General features: G+C 46.0%; 3 protein-coding genes across 7 annotated transcripts in view; all 3 read left to right on the forward strand.

The window, feature by feature from the left end:
• Positions 1–4,530: 4,530 nt before the first annotated feature.
• On the forward strand, positions 4,531–7,506 carry RPL17 (ribosomal protein L17). Its single transcript, XM_084304305.1, has 7 exons — positions 4,531–4,588; positions 4,966–5,018; positions 5,101–5,141; positions 6,113–6,247; positions 6,660–6,758; positions 6,974–7,165; positions 7,422–7,506. Exons 2-7 carry the CDS (start codon positions 4,979–4,981, stop codon positions 7,467–7,469), a joined length of 555 nt encoding a protein of 184 aa, XP_084160431.1. The 5' UTR covers positions 4,531–4,588; positions 4,966–4,978; the 3' UTR covers positions 7,470–7,506.
• Positions 7,507–7,675: 169 nt separating this feature from the next.
• On the forward strand, positions 7,676–11,155 carry LOC311220752 (UPF0729 protein C18orf32 homolog). Its single transcript, XM_084304306.1, has 3 exons — positions 7,676–7,736; positions 9,020–9,272; positions 9,454–11,155. The coding sequence occupies exons 2-3, from the start codon at positions 9,045–9,047 to the stop codon at positions 9,526–9,528; spliced, it is 303 nt and encodes a 100-aa protein (XP_084160432.1). The 5' UTR covers positions 7,676–7,736; positions 9,020–9,044; the 3' UTR covers positions 9,529–11,155.
• Positions 11,156–12,842: 1,687 nt separating this feature from the next.
• Positions 12,843–20,182, forward strand: part of DYM (dymeclin) — an 86,318-nt gene continuing 78,978 nt past the window's right edge. For all 5 annotated transcript variants that reach the window (XR_014619277.1, XR_014619278.1, XM_084304538.1 and 2 more), the window contains exons 1-3: positions 12,843–13,058; positions 15,478–15,550; positions 18,434–18,611. Coding sequence is in view for 3 of the 5 variants with exons in the window: in XM_084304538.1 (XP_084160664.1) it covers positions 18,472–18,611 (140 nt within the window). In the remaining 2 variants the exon portion in view is untranslated. The remainder of the gene's footprint in view (positions 13,059–15,477; positions 15,551–18,433; positions 18,612–20,182) is intronic.

Raw genomic sequence — 20,182 nt, forward strand, 5'->3', positions numbered from 1 at the left:
CCACCTCACATGCTCCCACAGCGTCACCCATATCCCCGGGGACCTCTCTGTGTCCCCTCACATCCTTCTGAACCCATTTCTTACACCACAGCCTCCGGATCCCCGGCCCCAAAGGACCGGAGGGAAAATAAAAACGCTTCGGCTGCCTCTCCGGTCACCATCTTGACTCCGAACGGTCCCTTTGGTTGTAGTTTTACTCAACCACCGAGCCCCCGGCGCGTAATCCCGAGCTGAATGCCTTTGATTGTGAGGGAATATTTACAGCTCAGCCTGCCAGCGGCCCTACAAAGCCGCCCCGGGCCTCCTGTCCCACATTAAATCCCCTGGCATCTGGGCCTGGGGGGTCTTAGCGAGCACGTGCTCTCCTGGCCGAGCTGTTTGGGCGGCCACGGTGGGCCTGGAGGGGTAAATCCCCGCATTCCTGCCGAACCCTAATTCCTCTCGGCGTTGGGAACGGGATGGTTCGTACCTGCCTCCGGCCATCTCCAACGGGGGGAGGTTGCCAGAAGGCTTTGATCCCAAATTGGCCGCCCTCTCCCTCCCCAGCAGGTCCCCATCGTCAAGGACAAACTCTTCCCGCTCCCTTTTTGTTCTCCCAGATGCGCTTGAGCAACGTGATGTGGTTTCTTTGATGACTTTTCTCTCTTTTTCTCTCTTTTTTTTTCTCTTTTTCTCTCTTTTTCTCTCTTCTCCGTGTATCAATCTCATCCTGATCATATGTGGGACGTTACAGCACCTCCAGCCACAGCACGAGCACGGGTTGGAAGCCGGCCCGCGCATCGACACCTCTGCAACCCGCAAAACGAAAAATAAATAAATAAAACCACCTAATTTTTTGGGGTAATTGCACCTTTTTACCGTGCATGCGTTCCCTCCCTGTCACAGCCGGGCTGGAGCTGCTGCAGAGTCCGGAGAGGAGGAATTTGGGGTTGATGCGCGGAGAGGGTATCCTCATCCACGCGCTTATTCCCTTAAATTTGCAGATTTTGCATAAACGTGGCCAAATCTGGAAGGGAAGCGTGGTCAGTAGATGTCCTCAGAGCTCAGATTGAAATGAAACGTGGTTGCCCAGCTCCCTAATGCCTTCCTAGCCCCCAAAATGCCTTCCTAGCCCCCAAAACACCTGCCTTGCCCCCAGCAGCAGCAGCCTGGAGGGCTCTTCGGGACCACCACACGGTGATCGCCCTCCAAAAGACCCCAAAGCAGAATAATGGGAAAACTTCCCAGCCTATATCCCGCCCCAGCCGTCCAGAGCTTGGTTTTGAGCGTTCCCAAATCCATCGCTTAGACGTAGAGCTGAGCGATACGGTTTGGTGGAGGACTTGGTGGTGTTCCTGAAAGCCAGGAACAAGCAGTCACGGCCCTGCACGACCTGCGTAAATGCTTCGCTGGCAGGGAACGCGTCGAATAAACACCGACTTCGGCTACAAGGTTATTCAATCGCACAGGAGGTTTGTTTTACCGCTGATTTCCCCCTATCTGGGCGTGCAGGGGTGGATGAACCCGTCACTCTTGGCTGAGCCGCCAGCAATCATCGAGTCTTACAGCCTCGCCTATTGATGTGTCCTTTTGCCCGTGCTCCTGGCAGGTCCCCACTTTGTTTTATTAAAAAAAAGAAACAACACATGAATATATCATTATATTTAACTCACATTTATTATACAACACGTATTTTATACCTATATTTAAACACACGCATGCATAAGGCATATTATAGAGCTCAGGGAGAAGGCGCGGGCAGCTGGGGGAAGGCTGCAAAGCCTTCAGCACTTTCCAGCTCCGGCGTTCAAGCTGGTTTCGATGTAAAATAGGAACTGGGTGCTTTTTGCCTTCAGGTTTTTCTGCTTAACCTTTAGGGCAAGCAACCCGTTTGTATGGATTTCTGTGAAAGAAATTTTTGGGCTCCACAAGCCGCGGCTGTAAGGTAAATGCCAAGGACCAAGCAGGACGGGTAGGAACATCTTTGCCCCTTGTGGTTAGGATGTGGCTTCGGATTCGACTGATGAATGACCCCGGGGTGATTCCCATCGCGCTTATTTTTCACATCTCCCTTCCAGCTTTCTCTCAATGGCCCGTTGCTCCTGGGCTCTGCTGCTGAGCAGCTGCCTGTAAAGGTGCTTCCCATGGAGAGCAAAAGTAACGATGGAGAGTTGCACTCAGGCTGGCCGTGAGTGGAGATTCCTGCAGTGGAAGTGCTTGAGGACCTCAGTTTTTGCTCAGTTTTAATCTATTACATCTGGACGCGTAGTGTTCCTGGAAACATCACCATTTCTGTTCCACAGAAAAAGAAACCGAGACACTAAGGAAGTGTCAAAACCCCTCTCTGAGAGACCTTCTTCCATTTTTACTGTTCCTCAAAGTCATGAGTCTCTTTTTCTCTAGTAATCCTTGGCTTAGAAAGGCTGTTGCGTGTGTATTTTGACAAGGCTCATCCTCCTTCGCACTGGCTTCTATTTATTTATTGTTTTCCACAGGAACCTCGTATATAAAATGAAGAAATAATATCTGCCCATACCCCAGCAGTGCTGCGAGGTTTCCCTGCTTTGAGGTCGGTCCTGAACGAGTTACTCGGAGACATTGAGGCTGTAAGAAAAGATGCAGAAAGCATCTCCTCGACAGCAAAGTCAAAGGAACCTTTTAAGGCAGGTGAAGGGGGAACTGTGGTTAAAATTACGGCTCTGCGCTTTCTGCCCGTGTAAATATTTGCGATAGCTCAAATATTTTCCGCATCTCATCTGGGCAAAATCCTAGCCTCAAAGCTGTGGAGTTTATTAGTGTTAAAGAAGAGATCTGAAAATATCCCAGTGGTCCGAGCATTCACGTGGGCAGTAGGATCTTGCTCTGCCTGCTTAATCTAAACAGAGTTTAACCCGGACCTCTCTCACACCAGGGATGTGCCTGGACAGCAGATCAATGTTTTTTTGTGTTGCTTTTTTTTTTCTTCCACTCCATCTAATTTTTCTTCTAAGCGTTTTGCTGTAGCTGGGTACCACTTTCAGGAGACGTTTTCGTTTTACTGCAAAGCTGCTTGGTCAGCTTCCCGAGCAAACACAACCTACAACGAGAAATGCATTTTCCATTAACACATAAAGGTTCGATTTATATATATATATATATATATATAAAATGCTGCAATAAATACTAGTTGTGATCCATAAATATGAATCTTTTGGTTTTTTCTCTCATGCTATGTGGTGTCCCTGCTCTCTAGTCTAATCCTAGCCTGCCATCTAGCTGCAGCACTTGGCCTTGCTTCAGCCTCACCGAATTGATCTCCCAACACTGGCCTTGGCCTGAGGGTTAGAAAAATTGGTTTGTCTGGGTCTTTTTTTTAATAAATAAGGTGTCTTATTTTAATAAAACAGGTGTCTTCCCTGCATAGCCAGGAAGCTGCCAGGGCAATTTTGCAATTGCTTCAGTCGCGAATCTGCCTCTCCACGCATCCCATCTCACCCCCTTCTTGTTGTCCTGGTTATGGGGCAAAGGCACCGGCAGAAGCTCCCAGAAGTGAAATAGGGTTAAGGACAGTGGGAATTACCCAAATGTGCTACAGACGGACTGAGGGGATTAACCTCCCTGGCCCTTCAGTGCCGCTTGCCCCACAATAGGTAAAGGACCTGCACAGTTCCTGAAACAGGGCAACCCTGGATGTAGAATCCTAAAATCATTAGGGTTTGAAGGGACTTCCAAGATCATCTGGTCCAGCCATCACCCTACAACCAATGTCACCACTAAACCATGTCCCTAAACACCACGTCCAACCTCTCCTTGAACACCCTTAGGGACGGTGACCCCACCACCTCCCTGGGCAACCCATCCCTGTGTCTATCGACACTTTCTGACAGAAAATCTCCTCATTTCCATCCTGAACCTCCCCTGGCACCACTTGAGGCCATTCCCTCTGGTCCTATCGCTAGTTATGGGTGAGAAGAGGCCGACCCCAGCTCCCCACCCCTTCACGGAGTTGTGGAGGGCAAGGAGGTCTCTGAGGTCTTTGGGGAGAGCAATAAAACTTCCCCTTCTCCAGATTAAACACCCTCAGATCCTCACAGGACTTGTGCTCCAGACCCTTCACCTCTATCTCTGGACACGTCCCAGGGCATTATGTCCCTCTTGTACCCAGGGGTGCAAATATGTACAAATATATATAAATATATACATTTTTATTTGGTCATTTTGGGAATTTTGGACCTTCCACTGTCCCTTTACCCTTTTAACCTCCTCCCCACCGTTACGCCAGCACGATCCCTTTAGGATCCGCAGGACTGACGGGATTTTTCACTGCAAAACCCTAATTTTTAACCCTCACAAACGGGACAGGGGAGGGGCGGGCTGGGCGTTGGGGCGAGGCTCCGCACCCACAGGTGCTCGAGCACCGGGTTCAGGCTCCTTGTGGACCTCAAACAGCGTTTGGACCCCGCTCTCAGCCACTCTCTCTGTGTTATCGTGTGGTGCACAGCTCTGTCGCGACAGCCGATGCCACGACAGAGCTGAGGGACCCCGCGCGTTTTCTCGCGAGAGCGGCCCCGCCGCCCTCCTCCGCCTCCCGCCCGGCGCCGCCCTTCCTCTTCCCCGCCGCCTCCCTGAGGTGAGGGCTCATCGTCCGCCATCATCCGCCGCCATCCGCCTCCATCCGGCATCATCCGAGCCCGAACAGCTCGGGGAGGCCATGAGGGGCCTCGGGGGAGGCTCGGGCTCGCTGCCGCCATCGATGTTTGTGGCGCTGGTGCCGCAGATGGCGGAGCGCGGAGGTGCCGGGGCTGTGAGGGGGGAGCGGGCCCTGAGGCAGCGGGGAGGGAAGGAGGGGGAGGACACACGCTTTCTTAATCCACATTTAGATTTAATTGTGGAAAATCTATCTCCGAGGGGCCTTTTCAGCTAGCTGTCGGCTCTGAGGAAAGAGCTCAGCCTTCTCCATGTCTGTATTAGAAGCTTAATGTGATTTTTTTTCCCTTTTCTTCGCAGCTGAGCTCCCAGGATGGTCCGCTACTCGCTGGATCCGGAGAACCCCACGAAATGTGAGTTGTTCTCCAACCTCTATTTCCATGTTACTTCCTAAAATCGTTGTTTTTTTAAGAAATTGGTCTCTTCTTTCCGCAGCATGCAAGTCCCGGGGCTCCAACCTGCGGGTGCACTTCAAGGTACGTGGCCGGTGCACGCTGGGGAAACCCAAGCTGGATTTTGGAAGCAGGTGGCCTTTATTTTCCCATTTTATTAGTTAATTACTGAAGCATGGTGGCGTAGGTTACGGCCTGCATGTGCTCAGGCTGCTTGTAATGACCTTTATCCGCAGGAACAAAAATAAAAGGGTCTGTTCTTAGATTGCGGCCTTATAGAGCTAATAGAGAAGGAAACAGGCAATTGGGGGGAAGGTAGCAGGAGGAATTGGACTAGAAATAGTGATTTGTTGTATTTGTCTCTATTGGGAAGGATTTCCCTGCTCGTCCTGTCATTTTAGTGGCCGAGAAGTATGGCAGCAAGCGTTTGGCATGAGTGGTGATACGAGTTCATGCATTGCACTGGAAAACTTAGCAGGGAATATAAGAATAATTTGGGGTAATCACAAAAACAAAGCTGAGAATATGCTTTTCTGATTCGTGTTATGTAGTGCAGGTGAAAAAAGTTTTATTTTGGTTTGTTCTTCTATTGTAATCATATATTAAGTGCAAAAATCAAAGAGTAAATTCATTAAGCACCGATACCTTATCCTTAATTTTTCTTCTGATGCTTTTCACTCTCTCTTTTTTTTAATCCCCTTACATAGACGTTAAATTTTGTGCCTTGTTTGTATAGCTTGTGTTCTCGTTGCTTCCTGTGAGGTGCCATATTGGATGTTTTAGCAGGAATTTATCATTCAGGCTTCCGCTTTTTTGGATTAGTGGCCAAAGAGGGAGCTGTGATAAGGATAAATCATGAATTTTAAACTTGTTGGGTGGAAAGCTCGGGGGTAGAAAAACAGTATAAAGGCATCAGAGAGCTGTGAACTCAATAAAGGGGGTCATACTAAGAATTGTAGGTGAAAATCCAGTGCTTTTACTCCCATTGTAACGTGGAAAGAAGCGTTAAGAGAAGCTTTCACTGGGTTTGTTTGTTTTTTTTTTCTTCTTGTCAGAACACTCGTGAGACTGCCCAGGCCATCAAGGGCATGCACATCCGCAAGGCCACCAAGTACCTGAAGGACGTGACCCTGAAGAAGCAGTGCGTTCCCTTCCGTCGCTACAACGGAGGCGTTGGTAGATGCGCCCAGGTGAGGGCTGGGATGAAGACCTGGGAAGGGTTTTGGGTTCGTTTCCTTACGGAAGGAACAAAAAGCGATGTTCATGGGGCGTGGATGATGGGCAGTCGTTGATAACATCGTGTGAAAGCATCATTTTGAGCCAGGAGTTGCTCTGAGCTCTGATACAGCAAGCATCACACCTATTTGTGGTATCAAATACCAGATTATATTTAATTCTGTTGGTTTGCTCTTGTGCGAGGTGTAGAATCTCGTTCCCTTCGATTGCTGTGATGACTTTCTTAGGACACCTTTGGATTCAACGTGAAAAGAAATTCTTATTCTGAGCAATCGAAGTAAAAGGACGCGTAATTACAAGCTAATAAGAATAAAAGGGTGAATTACATCGTGCTGGGACCAAAACCCTTCTCCTTTTCTCTCACAGGCCAAGCAGTGGGGCTGGACGCAGGGGCGCTGGCCCAAGAAAAGCGCGGAGTTCTTGCTGCACATGCTGAAAAACGCGGAGAGCAACGCTGAGCTCAAGGTGGGTGGGGTGGATGTTATTAAATGCAGGCCGTCCCCTTGACTCTGTGCATTTGTGCCCCAGAGGAAGCTCCTAAAATCCCCCAAAAGCACCAGAGGGGGAGAGTTTGGTGCTTCTCTGCCTTGCGGCGTCGCGGTTCTGCTGCAGGATTTATTTGTGGAGCGAATTAAGGCACAATAAGGCCGAATCCTTCGGGTTTTATTCCTTTTCCTCAGGGGCTGGACGTGGATTCGCTGGTGATCGAGCACATCCAGGTGAACAAGGCCCCCAAAATGCGCCGGCGCACCTACCGAGCCCACGGGCGGATCAACCCCTACATGAGCTCCCCCTGCCACATCGAGATGATCCTGACCGAGAAGGAGCAGATCGTCCCCAAGCCGGAAGAAGAAGTGGCTCAGAAGAAAAAGGTAAAAAAACGGAGTGCTTTTAAGAGGGTTTTGGGTTTTTTTTTGGTGTTAAAAATCCCAAATTTGGGTAAGGGGGCGTTTCGGGGACGGGAAGGTTGCCGTGATGACTTCTCTTAGGACACCTTTGGAGTACCCGTGAAAACAAAACGGTTCTGAGCAACCTCGGCATCATTAGGCGGCGTTAATTAATTAGGGGGGGGGTGATTAATGAATTAATTAACTAATTAACGCCCCCCTGTGCTCCTTGCCCCCGCAGATCTCGCAGAAGAAGCTGAAGAAGCAGAAGCTGATGGCCCGGGAGTAGCCCTCCCCCCGCCCCCAATAAAGCTCTGTTCGCACCCGCCCCGTCTCCCGTCTTCTCCGCGCTGATGACGTCATCGCGGTGACGTCACGCCTGCGTGACGTCACGCCGCCGAGTTGGGGGGGTGGGGCGCGTGACCCGCGCGCGCCGCTTCCTATTGGTCGGGGTGGGCGGGGCGCGCCCGCCGGAAGTGCGGGGGTTGCTTCCGGTGCGGCGGCAGTCGGGAGGGAGGCGCGGCGCGGTGAGGACGGGGGGAAGCTGCGGTCTCAGGTGAGGGGGGGAGGGGGGGTATATTTGGGGAGCCACCGCGCCGCCGTTCGTCTCCAGGGTTTGGGGAGAGGGGAGGGAGGCAAACGGCACCGGGAGACGGGGCTCGGCCGTGTAACGGCGGGTGGGGGACGCCGCGGGGATGGGCTGCGTGAGGTGGCCGGGCTAGGCCGGCTCGGCCTTAAGGGGCTGAGCAAAGCCGTTTGTGTGCCCGGCCTCGTCTGTGTTTACGTAAGAATGAGCGACTGCCGGCCAAATTAAGCGCGGGGAACAAAAAGAGTGAATGTGCTTGTATTTGCAGTGTCACGCTTGCCCTCTGCGCTGCTTTAGGGAGAAACAAAAGCCTTTAGCACGAAGGAGCAAAGCCTAAAGAAATTAACGTTTCACCATTTGCTGTCGCCCTGTTTGTTTTTCCTAAAAATAAACCCTGCCAACCACAAAACAGCATCACGGAATCACAGGGAAGGTTGGGGGGAAAAAACGTTTCAATACGTTAGCCACTGGAACTAAAACAACCGACCTTGGTTCTGTAGCTGGCAGAAGTTGAACTTATTTTTCAGCCTGGACTCTTTGATACCCAGTAACTGCACAGACTCTGTCTATTCTCGGAGAGGCAGTCTCTGTTGATTCCCCCACGTATATTCTTTAGCTAGGGGCTGAGTCCTCAGCATCACACAGAGGATTTAATATCTAGGAAGTTCTAGAAGAGGGAGCATAAACCTTTTCGAAGGGTTTTAATAGATTACCTCGTTCCTATTATGTTTTTATTTCTGCCTTTAGAGACTCAGCTCCTGTAAAACTGCCTTTGAAGTGGCAAAAATTACACTTGGAAGCAGTTGCCTGGAATTGACGTTACCAGGGAGTGGGGCTACACTTCTCTAGGGCAGTTTGGGAGAGCAAAGCAAGGATCCCAAACGAGGATTGGCCCTTCGGATCACTGCTTATGTTTTTTTAGTTTGGTTTAAGCAAAACCTTTTTGGCTATGTCTTTCAAACTTGCAGCTGGAGGGGTGATGAATTAATAGCGAACTCTGTTCATTTTTTTTGTTAAGATGCCAGGAATCTCAGCTTTATTGTTCCCGAGGACTTTATAACATGGGAACGTACAGCTGTTCTCCAGGAATAACGGCAGTGTTTTTGAAACTTTAGAGATCTATTGTTAAAGAACCTTTTCTGTTTAAACATTAACTAAATTCCTTTCTTGAGACTTTGTTTTCTTACCTCATTGCATGCAGAAAGTGTAATCTGAGGTTGTTTTTCTAAATCTGAGGCGGTTTTTCCTAGCAGCTTTGTCCCAGAACAAGAGGAAACCATGGTGTGCATTCCCTGTATCGTCATTCCCGTTCTTCTCTGGGTCTACAAGAAGTTCCTGGAGCCGTACATCTACCCTGTCATCGCACCTTTCATTAAGCGCGTGTGGCCCAAGAAAGCCGTGCAGGAAACGACAGCCACAAAACGAGGGCAAGGAGGCAGTGCTGGAAACTCCCGGGCACCTTCAGCCAGCGAAAGGGATAAGGAGGATGAGTCTGGAGTTCACCGAGTAAGATTAATGCGTTTAAGCCCCAAATCATCACATGTAAAATCAGCAGATGTAAATCTGGGGGCAGATTTCTTTATAGGTTTTCACTGGCCTTGCTTCTGAAAATCATTTTAATCCCCAAATGTCACTGTTCTGGTCTCTTTTGACGTCTCCTTTTAACGGTGCTCTCTTTTATTTCCAGTTTGAAAGCAACGGGGTTGCGAATGGAATCGCTGCAAAGAGAGCCACAGAACTTCCTGACAAGAAAACAGATTAAAGGAATTCATTCAGAAAGATTTCATTCCCTGGTATCCAATATGAACTGGTGATTGATGTTTCTCTCACTTGGAGGCACTTCTTTGCACATTTCAGCTGAATAAAACCCCTTATCACGTACAGCAGAAGGTCTCTTTTGCCACTAAAAATGGCAGCTAGCAGATTTCTTATTTAAAACGTTTGAAAACCGTGTTAAATTATTCTTCATTTCCCTCCCTTGGAACCACTTTGCATCTATAACCTATCGGGCATGACTAGAGATTTAGGTTAAATAGTTTATGGATTAAGCTAGCTTTGGAAGATAAACGTGTTGCTTCTTAGTTTCACTGACTGCGAGTGCAATACTTCATTCTTCCACTTCGAAACTAAGCTGTTCTTGACCTCGCTAGAGAACTATCAATTGCATTGTGGCAGCATAAACATTACGGTCAACTTCTGAGGAATACAGACTGCTGTGTGAAATTTGCAGATGAGCTAAAGGAGTTATGCTATATGCAAAATTTCCGTAGCAAAAAGTCTTGATTCGATACTTTCAGTCTTTTTTTTTTTCCTTTAAACGTTGTGCCTTTCTTTCCTGAAAAGGATCAGCAGGTGCATGATGCAAGAGAGTTGTTGCGTTATATTCTGTTGCAGTGGTTTCAAACGATGCAGGTCTGTGTTTAGAAAAAAAAAAAAAAAAGGGACTAAAATCTTTTACAGTGCTTGTGTAATTTGAATGATAATAAAGCAGGACTTTATTTAAAATTTAGCTGCTTCATACAGTTGTTCTTAGGAAAAGCGGTAGACAGTCCCCAGCCTGAAGGAGTTCATAAAACTACGCGCTTCACGATAAACAAAGCGAACTGAGCAAATCCTATGCCTCCTCCTGGGAAGATGTGTTCCGGTGCTGAATTGCATCCCAAAATGATGCCTCTGTGCTTTGTAGGAGCACAACTAATAATTCCTGCTTTGTCCTTCTCTGCCAAACCAGAGGACTCTCTAAATGATTCCAAACTGATAATTAAACCAACAAAAAAAAAATATTTCAGCAATTTGGGGTTGCTGTTTAGGATTTATCGCTTTCCCAGAAGTCCTATGGGCATACCTTTTTTTTTAATACATATAAATGTTTCCTGGATAATACGTAGAGGGTGGTATCTAGAGGGTATAGTGATAGCAAGAAGAGCTGGAAAATATTTTGGGACTCATTCAATCCTATTACACATTAAAGGGCTGTGCATCGAAGTGGTAAGAGGCAACTCGCTGCCCTTGAACTGACACCGGGGTCTGGGTTCGTTCTTGAACCGTGTTTTCTTCTACCGAAGACTTATTTGCCTGATAGGGCTGTCAGATGCCTCTGGTGAGGAATGTTGCTTCTTACCACTGCCTGTTTTTTTGTGAAATCGTGGGGATCAGTCTGCAGTATTCACAGCCGGGTATCGGACCATTGTAATGAGTTGAATCAGAGAAAATTCCTTGTCCCATGTCACCTGATGCTGCTTTCTCTCCCTTAATAAACCAGCCTATAAGGAAGTGAAGTTTGTATTACTGTGAAATCAGCTTTCACAACACCCTTTCAACATAAGCCTCCATCTGATCGGTGTTTCACAGACAGAGCTTTCTCCTAGACTGGTATCCCTTTGTGATATTAAAAGCTGGTTTTGTTATTCTGAGCATGCGCATGTGGTATAACTCATGCAATAAAAGACCATACTAACTGCACGTTTTGCACTAAGGAGCTCCATCTTGCTCCCTCATGCTCGTGTCTTTTTTCCTGCTGAAATAATTTGAGGCAAAACATCTCATTTGAAGACACCAGAAGCTTACTCCATGCTTGGGGCAAAAAAAGAAAGTATTAGTACTGTGTTAGTACACAGTAAATCAGACTGCAGTGAAAACTAGGCTTCTAGTTGTGTGCTTAGCACTATTTAAACACGTACAAAAAGGCCTGTCAAAAAGCAAAGCGGGCAGATAATGCAAATACGTCTTGTTTGTTAGAATCACACCGCTTGTGCTTTCTGGCATGTTTTAGTACATCCAATAGCTGCAGTTAAACACAGGAATACACAGTATAAAATTTGCCTGAATGTGGTATTCACTAGAAGTCTGGACAGGAAATCTGTGTTGCAAATCTGTTTTTTTTCTCTTCCAGGAATAGGTCAATAATCTTATCAGAGTGTAAATAGTTTAGCACAAAAATAATGTGAAAAACAGGTGAAAGAAACAAACTGCCTGCTTTTACATCCCGAAGGTGGGAAAGGGTGCAGGAGGTCATCTGCAAAGTACTGCACAAAGTTATGTTTAAGAAAAGCAAGCAGAGAAAAAAGAAGGAAGTTCTGAAGTGAGAATACAAATACCAAGAAAAAATAACTGAGAGAAGTTCTTTGTGTTACTCAGTAGAAGCAGGATTTACTGATGGATTCAGGCTCCTTATGGCAGCAGGTAGATGGCTACCAGAATTTAGTAAAGCAAGGTAACAGCTTCATTTCCACTGAAGACGTTTAGAAAATAGCAGACTAGGCATCTTTAGGCACCAAACCACTTGTGCAGATCTCGCTCTAAGATCTCCAGTGCTAAAGCTGTCTGGGTGGATTCAAATCCTGTTGGGGATGGATCAGGAAATCCACTTGCTTGAAAATACCTGAAGAAAATGATAAATTCAAATCAGCCATTAATTTTTTTTTCCTCTATGGGCAGGTCTGGGTGTGACGTGGTGCTTTCCGTGTGGTTCTTGGAGGAACCTGGATGCTGAGGACTTAAATAAAATTAATTTGGGGGCTGGACTGGATGAACGCAGAGCTCCCTCCCAAACTCCGCCATTCAGTGAAGCGCACCTCTATATTCCAAATATGTTTGAAAAACGTAAACTAAAGTTGGAAAAGCTTTATTTTGCTAATTATTCAGCGTCCTAAGGGCCTGAACGTACATTTGTAGGAGGTTCTGTGAGGTAAAACGGGGCGCAAGCAGCCTCCAAAGGCTGCCATGGATGTGGTGCAGAGGGATTTTTATTTGGGTGTGTTTATCGGCCAGGTGAACTCCACCCAAGGAGCAGCAGGAATTACTGGGGGCAGCAAAAATCATTGGCGGGCAGCGCTTTTGCACCACTTTATATTTTATTGTGTATAAAAACCCCACAGGCCCCGCCGCCACAGCTCCCTGCCGAAAACTACATTTCCCAGCGCGCCCCGCGCCGCGCCCCTCTCCCCCCCTCCCACCGGCGGCCCGCGCGCATGCGCGCTGGGGAGGCGGTGGCGACGTGGAAGGCCGGGAGCGGCGGCGGTGGGTGCGCGCATGCGCGGGGGGGGGGGGGCGCGACCGTTAGGGGCCGTGAGGGGACCCTGAGGGGACCCTGAGGGGGCGGCGGGGGCCGCGCTCGTTCCCTTCGTGTGCTCGGTTTCGCCCCCCGGCGCCGCTGTTTTTTGCTGCTTTTTTGTCTCCGGGTGCGTTCTGTGCTGGCTTCCTGAGCCCCGAGTCTCCCCAGGTGTGTTGAGTGCGGGGCGGAGCGGGCTGCCGGGCACCCAAATCCGCCTCCTGCCGTCGCCGGCGCTGAGGGTAAGGTGCTGGGTTCCCCTGGTGGCGGTCCGAGCTGGCTGTGTGGGTACAGCGCTGTTATTTCCTCCAGCCGACGCTTCTTGAAGGCAGGGGAGCGGAGAAACCCCTGCTTATTGGGCTCGTCGCCTGACTGTAGGGCACCGTGTTATGTAACCCCCGATTTTACCCCTTTTTCAAGCAAAAAAGCGGCCAGGTTGCTCCAGGTGGGGTGAGTGGTGTCGCTGCTCGGGTCGCAGGGTGCTGAGGAAGGCCCTGTTCCCTTTTCCACCCCTGCTACTGCCTCAGGGGAAGCCCCTGGCCGGGTCCTGCTCTGGGGTTTTAACACCACAGCACCTCGTGGGATCAGTTCAGCAGGAAAAAAAAAATAGAGATACAGCAAATAAACGCTGAACTTAGGTGGCTTGGTGATTTTATCAGATGGCCAGGAAGATCCCAGGGTGGTTTTAATGCGCCGATGGCTGACAGTTGGGCTCACAGGTTTGTTAAGCCTTGTGAATGTAAGAATCCTCCTCCTTTTGTGTGAGGAAGGTAACAAGAGTCAGAGATCCTGCTCGGTGGCTGATGAGCTGCTGTCAGAGAGGGTGGATAAAGGTGGTGATGACATTTCCTCAACGTGGGCTCTCCAGGGTGGAAAGCCTATTGAACCTGCTAGTAATTATACAGCTTCGTTTGCAGTAGATCCTGAAGAGGGGATATAAATCATGATGTGTAAGGCAGTATAAAATAACATATGCGTGCAAAACAGATTTGGCTCTCTGTACTACGTCTGCCTTTTGTGCTGGAGGTAGATTTCTGGTTGTGGGAAACATTTCAAGCAGATAGCTGTTGTAAAAATGCACGTAATGCCCAATTACAGGAGAGCCCAGATGCCAAAATAATTGTGTAGCCTGTGAGATAGATCAGGATTAAAAAATTGCAGCCCTTTTTAATGGTGTCTAAGCCTCTTTCTGAGGCTTAAAAGGTAGCTGAATTTTTATTTCTGAAACGCTGCCGTGGTTGATGGACAAGTTCTAGTTGTGTTGGTGGGAAACAAGGAGAACGTGTTAAATGTGTGCAACTGCAATCCTTGTGTCCTTTTCGTAAAGCAATAATAGATCATCTTGATTGATTAAAGCACTGGGCGACTGGAAGAAATTGGAGAGCAACTCCTGGGTTCTGCAGCTGGGCCCGTGCATGCAGACTGGGGGACAAGGGGCTGGAGAGCAGCCCTGCAGGATAGGCTGTGCTTTATTCTTTATATTTTTTGTTTTTTTAAGCTCTGTCTTCCACGATAGTCTTGCTGAAAGCTATATTTTTTTCTCCTAATGCCTCTAGCACAAGCAGCAGGAGTCTCACTGGTGAGGGCAAACAAAAAGAAATACCTGTCCAAGGTGAAGAGCAGGATTAGTGTTTGAGTTGTTGCTCCTTGAAGCTTTCTCACAGAGGTAACATCTCTTACTGCCCTCGTGCCTTCCCTCTGTGGAGGGATGTGCTACAAAACCTGACGCTGTCGTTCTACCCTTGGATTTGTAGGCGTGATGAAGTAATTATTTAATAAAAAGTTACAGCTGGAATTATGTAGGAGAAACAGAAAAGTTGCTGGTTGCTTTTCCAGCAAAGCAAGCAGTGGACAACTCTGATAAATTGCTCGTAAAGACTTTAAGATGTGGTTTTCTTTTCTTGCAGCTGAGCATTCCACTTCATAACGGTGGTGTCCAAAAATGTACCTGTCCCGAGGTGCTGGGACAGGTATAAATCCTAAAATCTAGTTTAGATCCTAAAATCTCCCCGCCATTGGTTGTAAGCGCCTGGTAGATGAGGGAAGGTGAAATCATGGTAAATGGGTCGATTGCAATCTGCGAATGGCATCAGTGAAATATTTCAATACAATATTTCAACTGATCAACTTTCAGGCTGTTCGCTGAGAAACGAGGTTGCCCTGAAGATGGAAAAAAAAATAACCAGGAAGGGTGAATTGGCAGATTTTGGAGGTTAACCTTGATGCTTTCGGAGGACATCTGGAAACGTTAGGCTCAGATCCTGCATGTGAATATTCAACTGTGAGGAATAAACAAGGCTTAGACTGTTTATTATCCATGGGGGCAATCTCTGCTCATGTGTTTTGTAGATAAACGTTGCATGTGATGTTTAATCCACAAAGATTTGACTATAGGTATAAATATTCCTCTAACATGAGGGACCAGAGAAAATCCGAAGACGTGTGGGTAGTAGAATTCAAATATTGCAGCTAAATAATGCCTACTGTTCCTAAGTCTTCTGTGAAGCTCTGTCTTAGGATTTTGTGGGACGTTTTAACATTTCACAGGTGAAATGGGGTTTGAAATGCTGGGTTCATGGATGCAAACAGGAATTAGATGTTGTGTCAGCTTCCTTGGTACTCGAATATGCCGTGTGACATCTCGTGTTCTTGTCTTTTCAGTGATTCTGGCTACTTTGGCTGAAAGGAAAACGATGTCCATTTGGATTAGTTGAGAAAGCAGCAAATGGTAAAGGTAAGCCAAGTGTTTATTATATAGAATTGACTTTTTTTTTAGTTTTTCAGACATGAAAGTATCAGTTCTTCATTTATTTTCCTGAGGTTGTATTCAAGACGCAGCCAAGAGGCTAGATTGCCCCAAAGTCGTCTGTACAACCGTTTCTTATTCTTATATTTTAAAATGAGCACTTCATAATGTATATATATTTGTTTATATTTTGCCATATAGAGATATATTGATAGCTGTATCTTTATCTGTGCACGCAGAGTGTTTTTCAGGCTGTCTGCAGATTCAAGGGCAGCGTGGGAAGGGGGAACTGCTTTGCTCTAAGCCAGCTTTACGGGCTGGATTAGTAAAATGTCAAAGTTGTGCGACCAGTTGGGGACTTAGTATAGGAATTATAGGTCCAGTATTAAAACTGTTCAAACAGAAGGTGGAGAGGGTGTGAAAAGCTTTTCTCCAAGCCCAACAGTGCACGTACTGCTCCTCCATTTGTTCTTGGAAGCTGCTGCTGTGTCGAAGCTCAAATTTTTGTGCATGCTGAAGGACAAAGGAAGATTTGGCACGCGCCAAGCTGTGAAGAGACGTCGTGTGTCTTGCCCAACTGCTTTTAACTTAAAAAGGAAAATGATATTCCTGTAACCACTGTTAATAATTAACATTCAGGTCCTGTATAAGGTCAGTAGGCATAAGATTTATGAGTACCCCGATCTGTTTGGGATTGGGGTGGGTCCCGATGCGCAAAGCCACCTCTTGCATTCGGTCTGAAGCATCTGCTTCTCGTGGTGGAGCCGAGTTCCGCCACTGAACAGATGTTGGATGTACTACAGCATGACACAGACCAGGTTATGATCCTTTGGGGGTGTTCCCAGCTTGTTTAGGAACAAAAGGTGTTACTGGTAGTGGTAACAATGCCATATTGAGCTAAATGACTTGCTAATAAATTGTTTCTATATTTTTTGAGCGAGCAGATGAATCACTTTTCAAGAGAAATATCACTTTTTTTTTTTTCCTCAAAGAACCATCATTTATTTAGTGTATTTGGGTCGGATCTTAAAGCCAGTGAGGGCTGTTACGAAAGTCAGGCGTGGGGAAAGTCACGGGTAAGTGAGGATTAGGGAAATTTTCAAACGACTGTGGTAATTCGTGCTCCAGTTACTGACCAACCATCGTTCTGTTTGGAGAAGGAAGCCAGGATATAGGGCCCCAGGGGAGTCCCCAAGGCACTCTAGCCAGCAGCTCGCTGCCTTACTTGAAGAGCTATGGCTTTGCTCACGGTAGCTGGGGAATAGGAATCTGAATCTACAAACGGACAATAAATATTTTGTTAAAACTTGCTTTGTAAGGACTGATTGTTTGGGGGGATTTATGTTAGCAGAATTTAATCACTTGGGACTCTGCAGAAAATCTGGAAAATGTGCCAACTTTTTTTTTTTTTTTTTTTTTAACAAGAACTAGTTTAGAACTCGTTGCCACCTGAACCTCAGTTCTTCTACCTTTAAATGATGATCCAGTATCCTCTTATTATGCAATTTTGTCTCTCTTCTGCTTTATTCTCTAGGTTTTTATTGGCTTTATTTCAAAGGCAGTACACACTGAGTCTTGTGTTTTTGTTTTTGTTTTTTTTTTTCCTTGAAGTGGCAACATTTGTTTTCAGGTAAGATGCGTTTGTTCTGTTCTAGGAGTAAACATTAAACCAGAGTTTTGGAAATCTTTTTAAGCTCGTGCCATCTTAGAATCCCCCAGTGCTTCTCTGCAGAATTCCCTGGCAGGATCTTACGCTAGACCACTTAAATTTTTCTTCCTGCAGGTGATCCCCATGACCAAAGGGCTTCTGCAGGTGCTCCAGGTAGTGTCTTGAGAACTTTTTTTTGCAAAATGCGACCTCTGTCAGGTAATGAGGTTATTGTACCTCTCTTCCTTTTGGTCAGGCTTAAAGGGAGCCTTTTAAAGGAGACCTCTTTATTTCTTAATAGTCTCCCTTATTCCATCCTGACTATACTGGCATCCTGCTCCTGAAATATTTGGGTACTGTGTGCTCACGCTACATCTCTAATACAAGTTCTTCAAGTAGCCTCCACGATGGCTGCAAACATTGCAGATTTTGGTTGCATCTGTTCATTTCTTTTCAGTTTTCCTTATTTTGTTTTTACTGTTTATTAAACTAACTGCTGTGAGAGTTGTCTTGTCTGGAATTAGCTGCTTCTGCGCAGATGATGAGTCTCAGCAGATCACTACTAGAGTGATAATTGATCCTGCGTCTTCATTGAGACCAAGAGTTGCTTCTGGGAAGCATCTTCTACCTTACCTGTTCCTGTCCTTACTCCTTGTGCAAGTTCAGCATGGGAATTTAGGTTACCCTGTCGTATGTTGAACAGTGACCACCACGTCTTGGTCTCAAAGTCTCTTTCGAAGTCTTGTTCTTCACCCAGAACAAGTAGAACACAGCTAATAACGAAAAGGACATTTGGAGTGCCTCTCTGTCAACTTTGCAGCATACCATCTAACAAACAGTTGTGTTTCTGAGTTACTTTCCAGCTTTTTTTTCTCCTTGACTGCAACCTACTACATTATTTCACAAAGTTCAGGAGGTTCCCATGCGGTTGGTAGCGCCTTTCCTCGGTTGCTTTGGGATATCTGTGCAGTAGTGATAACGTTTGTGCTTAGTGTGGAGGAGGTAGGGATCTTCAAGGTGCTAACTTTATTTTTTTAGATGAAGATGATGTAGATCTAAGTTTGGTGAAAGAAAATACTTTTAATGCCTTCCTACGTGCCTCTGTTTTCTACTTTGCAGTAACTCTTTAAGGCAGTGAACCAAAGCCTTACGGATTGCTGGTTTAAGATCTGGATATTTCTTATTTGTACCAAAAGTTGCAAATATTTCTTTTCTTTTTTAAGAAATGAAGATTTAGAAGGTGATCTGCCAAATAAAGAAGATGGGAGCAAATAGCAGCAGCATCAGCGAGCTTCCAGAAAACGAATACCTGAAGAAGTTGTCAGGAGCAGAGCCCATCTCCGAGAATGACCCCTTCTGGAATCAGCTGCTGTCTTTTAGCTTTACCACTCCAACAAACAGGTAAGACGGTGCTTGTGGAAGAACTAAACCTTGTAATATATTTATAAAAGTGAGAAGTCTGAAAACAAATGAGTATTTTTTATATATATTCCTATTTTAGGTAGCAAGGGAATAAATGTCTGTATAAAATACTTTTTTGTTTTGTTTTGTTTTTGTGAGTTCCTTTTGTCCTCATAGCTATATTTGCTATTTATTCCCCCTGATAGACAGAAAAATAAATAAATCAAAAGTGCACTCTGTAGTGTTAGGGAGGATTTTTTGTTTGTGTTGGGGTGGCTTTTTCTGAGCAAACCTCTGGTGTTTCTGCAGTGCCAGAAGAATATTTCCTCTGAACTTACAGTGAATTGTACATCCCCTGTGGCTTAATTGTAGGTTAGCTGTTGAGTTCCTTAGTCCCTGTCTTTTTTTTTTCCTCCTCTTTTACAATTTAAAGGAAGTTTGGCAGTTTTGTACATCTTACCACTCTAGCAAATGATGTGGCGATAAACGGAACGTGCTCTCCGTAGCACATGTCCAGAAATACGTGTGTTCAGACTCATTTTAACCCAAGTCCATTGCCCTGCATAAGGATTATCAGTTTTACAAGAACAATCTGGAATTCTTAACCTCTTTTTACAATTTACAGAGTGACCTGATACTTCTCTGTCAGGTAAATGTCTTACTTAAACCCTTTATTATTAGCAGTATTCCCTTGTGAAGTGCTTAGCTTTTGAATAAAGGTTCTTAAATGTCTAAACACACTTAAAACAGGTGTAAATAGACCAGTATGTGTTACTGCTGAACTATGGACCAGTTATCTTTAATCAATTGAAAATATATTTGAGAACTGTTCTGGCCAATGTTATTCACATCTTTCAATTATTTCTTAAAGCAGAATCCCTGTCAAAGTGAATGAAAATCAAAGATTTTTTTTAAAGAAGGGGGTAAAACTGGTGCAGAATTTGACTACGCTGAGCTCTTGAGTATTTCGTATAAATGAGTGATTGAATAAAGGATGAAATAAAATTTCTAGTGAGGTAGTTCACGTGTTTTATGACTTCAGGGAAAATGGTCAAGGTAAGCAACCGAGTGGCATTTACTAACCTCTATTTTTGTAATGATAGCGGAGAGGGAAGGATTTTGGCTTCTGCATCATGGGAATAGCCAGAAGTTAGCAAGAAAACCTCAAAGTGTTGTAAAGCTTGTAAAGGACAGTACGTATTTGGCAGTGGGTGAGGGAACATTGCTGTCTCTTCTCTGAGGAAACAAGAATTGTTTAGAGCCCACCTGTGACAAGCTGGGCAGTATTCTAAGAGGTCATGTATTGCTGCATTGGGGCTTTTAGGGGGAAGTAAAGATGTAAAGAACTTCCTACCGAGGTAAAAAAAAAAAGTCTTTCGTAGCTTGATTTATAATTTTTTTTTGTGCCTATTTCGTGGTGTCGGATCTGGTGCAAGATGAGTGTGTTTAAAAAAGAAAGAAAAAATATTAAAAAAACAAAAACAAAAACACACAAACTTGATCCAAAAGCAGGTTGAAAGTTTAATTAGCTGAACACCAGATGGTGCTCTTGCCTGGCAGCTGGAAGAGAT

Source organism: Netta rufina (assembly GCF_964035555.1).
Source record: "Netta rufina genome assembly, chromosome: W".
NCBI lineage: Eukaryota > Metazoa > Chordata > Aves > Anseriformes > Anatidae > Netta > Netta rufina.